Below are 3522 nucleotides of genomic sequence, written 5' to 3' on the forward strand. Positions count from 1 at the left end.
AGTAGAATAGGAGACTGCAAAGATGAGTACAATAACGACTAATGAGTGCAAAACAAGTGCAAATAATTATTAAACAGTACAATTTAATTAATTTTTTTTGTCAACTTTTATTAGATAATAGGTTAATTAATACTTCGCATTGTCCCCAAATGCCTTGTTTTCAAGTGTAAAAAATAAAATAAAAATTACTTTTGGGTTTAGTAAGATTGAACCTTATTAGGGTAGGATAATGCTATATCGAAGAAGTACATATCTATACAGAATTTTTGTGATTGGTTTGAAACATTTTACTTCAAAATAAAAAGCTCATCAAAATGACTCATAATTATAAAAATGTCATCGACATATCATTCTAAGACCTCTGTGGTAAGATTGTACTACATTCGAGAATTATTAATAGTGTTTGATGTTTCATCTTTGGATTGGGACATAGGTTGTACTTGATAGTCTCCAATAATGAATCTAAAACTCTTTGTGAGATGGGAGATTTGCACCGTTAGTACGGTCGAGCTACGATAGTGCCGGTCGTGACAAACTTCACGGCGCCGCGCTATTTCCTCTACTGAGACGACCGGTATATCTGTTTTGCTCGGTCGAGGAGATCGGCAGACCATGTGGGAATTGCGCACGGCCGAGCTGTGTAGACATTTGGTAGGGCACGCAGTCGAGCGGCGAGACCAGACTACGAGCTCGGGCTAAACCGAGGACGAGGCGAAAGCCGACATGCCTTTGAACGGTTAGCCGAGATGGATAGATTCCGGATAACCTCGGATGAAGGTAGAACGGATGGAGGTCGGCGTGCCTCGGAATTGGTAAGCCACAATAAACCGGTCAATATCAGCCCGGTCATGAGCATCACCCATTGGCCCCTTTGCCAAAGGGGCAGGCTGGTGACGCATAGCTCGGTTGTGTGCAAGTGGTGACAGTTCTTCACAAGGGATAGGCCGGTCGTGGTACTCCGGTTAGGTGTGCCACCTGGGCCAATGGCGTGAGGGAGAGGACATCTGCTCCACGCATGCATTAATACTGTTGGACAGTTCTGCGTGTACTGGTGGGAGGACTATGCCTTTACACGCGTCAGGTGGTGAGAGGCGAGCACTGTCACCTGTCTAGGGAAGGACAACAGAGGTAGTGCGCGCACAATTTTGAGGCTGCATGGCCAACCTAGAAATAGATGGAACTCTAGAGGTATGAAAAATTCACTCTATCACTAACACTCTCTCTCTCTGATAGCCTTCTTCTTCCTCCATTGGCCTGACTTGATCGTCGGAGGGTCTATCCGGCACACCACCGCCGGGCAGCTCACCATTTCTGTGTTGCAGAGATAGACGCCGTCACAAGAAGCTTGACGTCCAAGGAGTATGGAAAGCAGAGGATATATCGCCCCCGTACAATTGGTGCCGTCTGTGGAAACTCTTTGATACTCAACCCTTGTTCTTTGAGCTTCTACAACCATTTCCATGGCCAACAACGGCGAAGCCCCACTGTCCGTCGTCGATGGCGTCACACCTGAGTACGTCCGCTTGAGAGAAGGCCCCCTGAATATTCCAGCCATGGCGGGTCTAGAGACTCCTTCGCGAGGTGCGCGAGACAAACACGGGAGGAGTACTGATCGCTCGCAGAGTCCAGAGGGCTGCCGACGCCGGGGGGAGTCCCATGCGTAGCGCCTGGAGCACAAACTCAAGGATCAAGACGCCCTCATTCGCAAGATGGCGGCGGAGATGGAGCTGCTGAAACGCCAGATTAAAGGGAAGGGTGTTGCTGGAGAGGGCAACCTCAGTGAGTGCACCCTGTCCCCTCGTTGTAGCAGTCGCCGCCAGGGGAGGACTCACTCTCTCTCCATCACCAGGAACTATGGGGTTGGAGATTCCAACCAAAGAGAGGGCAGGTCCCTCTCTCGCGACAGCACTTACCGCCCTTCACGCCCGACGCCGATGTCGCGATCCTTTTTCTCCACACGTTCCAGGAACTTGAGGGATGTGTTGGAGGAGAGGGCGCGCCGTTGGGAGGCTTAGAGAGTGCCGGCATTGTAGAGGTTGAGCGCTCCAGTTCGTTGTAGTGAGGAAGTGGCGATGCCAGCCCCTAAAGCGATAGCCCCTGAGCTGGTGGACAAAGAGCTGGCGCGACTTACAGCCACGCCGCTGTCTCCGGAGATTGAGAGTACACCACTCCCTGCCGGATTCCACCGGCCAAAGTTCACTTTGTACGACGGCAAGACGGATCCGTACATGCATGTGAGCCATTACCGGCAAGTAATGGTTGGCCACCGGCGCAACGACGCCTTGATGTGCCTCATATTCCCAGCAAGCTTGGGAGAGCTGGGTTTGAAGTGGTTCGAAAGGCTCCCGGAGGGGAGTATTGAGGGGTGGCAGCAACTAGCGGAAGCCTTCATCACCAGATTCAAAACCAACACACGAACGCCGAAGGAGGTCGACCATCTCCTGGGCGTCAAGATGGAGTCAGGGTGTTCGTTGAAGGCATACAATACGAAATACTGGGAAACTTACAATGAGATCATCGACTACCCCACCAATCTAGCGATCACTCAATACAAACGGGGTCTCCCAGTCGGACATAGGCTGCGAGATTCACTCACGATGCATCAACCCACAACCATGGAGTCGTTGATGCAGCGGATCAATGAGCACATTTGTGTGGAGGATAATGCCGCCTCCGCGATCGAGAAGGCTAATCAGGTTACGGCGGACAGAAGGGTGGCGGGGAAAGTTCACTCGGTTGGGCAGGAGGATAACCGCCCAAACAACCGGTCAAAAGATCAGCGCCATGGTTCAAACCGTGATGACAGAAATAAGGGCCGCAGAAACGACCGGGCTGACACTCCCCGTGATGCAGCGGAGGATGCCAAAAGAAAATTGAAGGCATGGACTGGAATCACCACGGTCTTTAAAATCCCCATCTACCGCGTTTTGAGCGAGATTCGAGGCGAACCTTTCGTCCGTTGGCCGGCCAAGTTGGGGAGTGCGCAGAGGGGCTTCAATTCGAAATATCGCTGCACCTTCCATGAAGAACGGGGCCACCGAACGAAGGACTGCTTGCCGCTCAAACAACACTTGGAGGAGTTGGTGGCGGATGGACAACTTGACTAATACATAGGATGGGAGAATGAAGGCCGCACCATCAGGGCAAGCCAAGCCAAACGACCTAGCCGCCCTGGATGCGGCCCCGCAAGGTGTAATCAACGTTATCCATGGTATCATTGAACCAGCCAGGGTCTGCGAGCTGAGAGGGATGATCAAGAAGGCCGAGCATATGAGGGAAATGCTCTCTGTTCAGCCCACTGTGAAGGGGGGGAGAACCGAACCAAAAGATGTCCTTACCTTTACAAGCAAGGATTTAGAAAGGATCCAGATGCCCCACAATGATGCCTTAGTGGTAACTCTTTGCGTCAAAGGCTTTGACATTAAAAGAATTTTGATCGACCAGGGGAGTTCGGTCGAAATTATGTATTATGATGCTTTCAAGCAAATGAAACTGGAGGACAAAGACTTGGCTCCCGCGACG

At 51.0% G+C, this 3522-nt stretch overlaps 1 protein-coding gene across 1 annotated transcript; it reads left to right on the plus strand.

Annotated features, from left to right (window-relative positions):
- Positions 1-2453: 2453 nt before the first annotated feature.
- Positions 2454-3107, plus strand: LOC145824333 (uncharacterized). The gene has a single exon (XM_082923976.1). The coding sequence runs from the start codon at positions 2454-2456 to the stop codon at positions 3105-3107; it is 654 nt and encodes a 217-aa protein (XP_082780102.1).
- The last annotated feature ends 415 nt before the right edge of the window (positions 3108-3522 follow it).

The sequence above is a fragment of the Camellia sinensis genome, chromosome 4, assembly GCF_055761805.1.
Source record: "Camellia sinensis isolate YWXY chromosome 4, ASM5576180v1, whole genome shotgun sequence".
NCBI classification, from domain to species: domain Eukaryota; kingdom Viridiplantae; phylum Streptophyta; class Magnoliopsida; order Ericales; family Theaceae; genus Camellia; species Camellia sinensis.

Bases quoted from the DNA above. Each gene is read 5' to 3' on its own strand.
- LOC145824333 (XM_082923976.1), top strand. From the start codon at position 2,454: ATGGAGTCAGGGTGTTCGTTGAAGGCATACAATACGAAATACTGGGAA.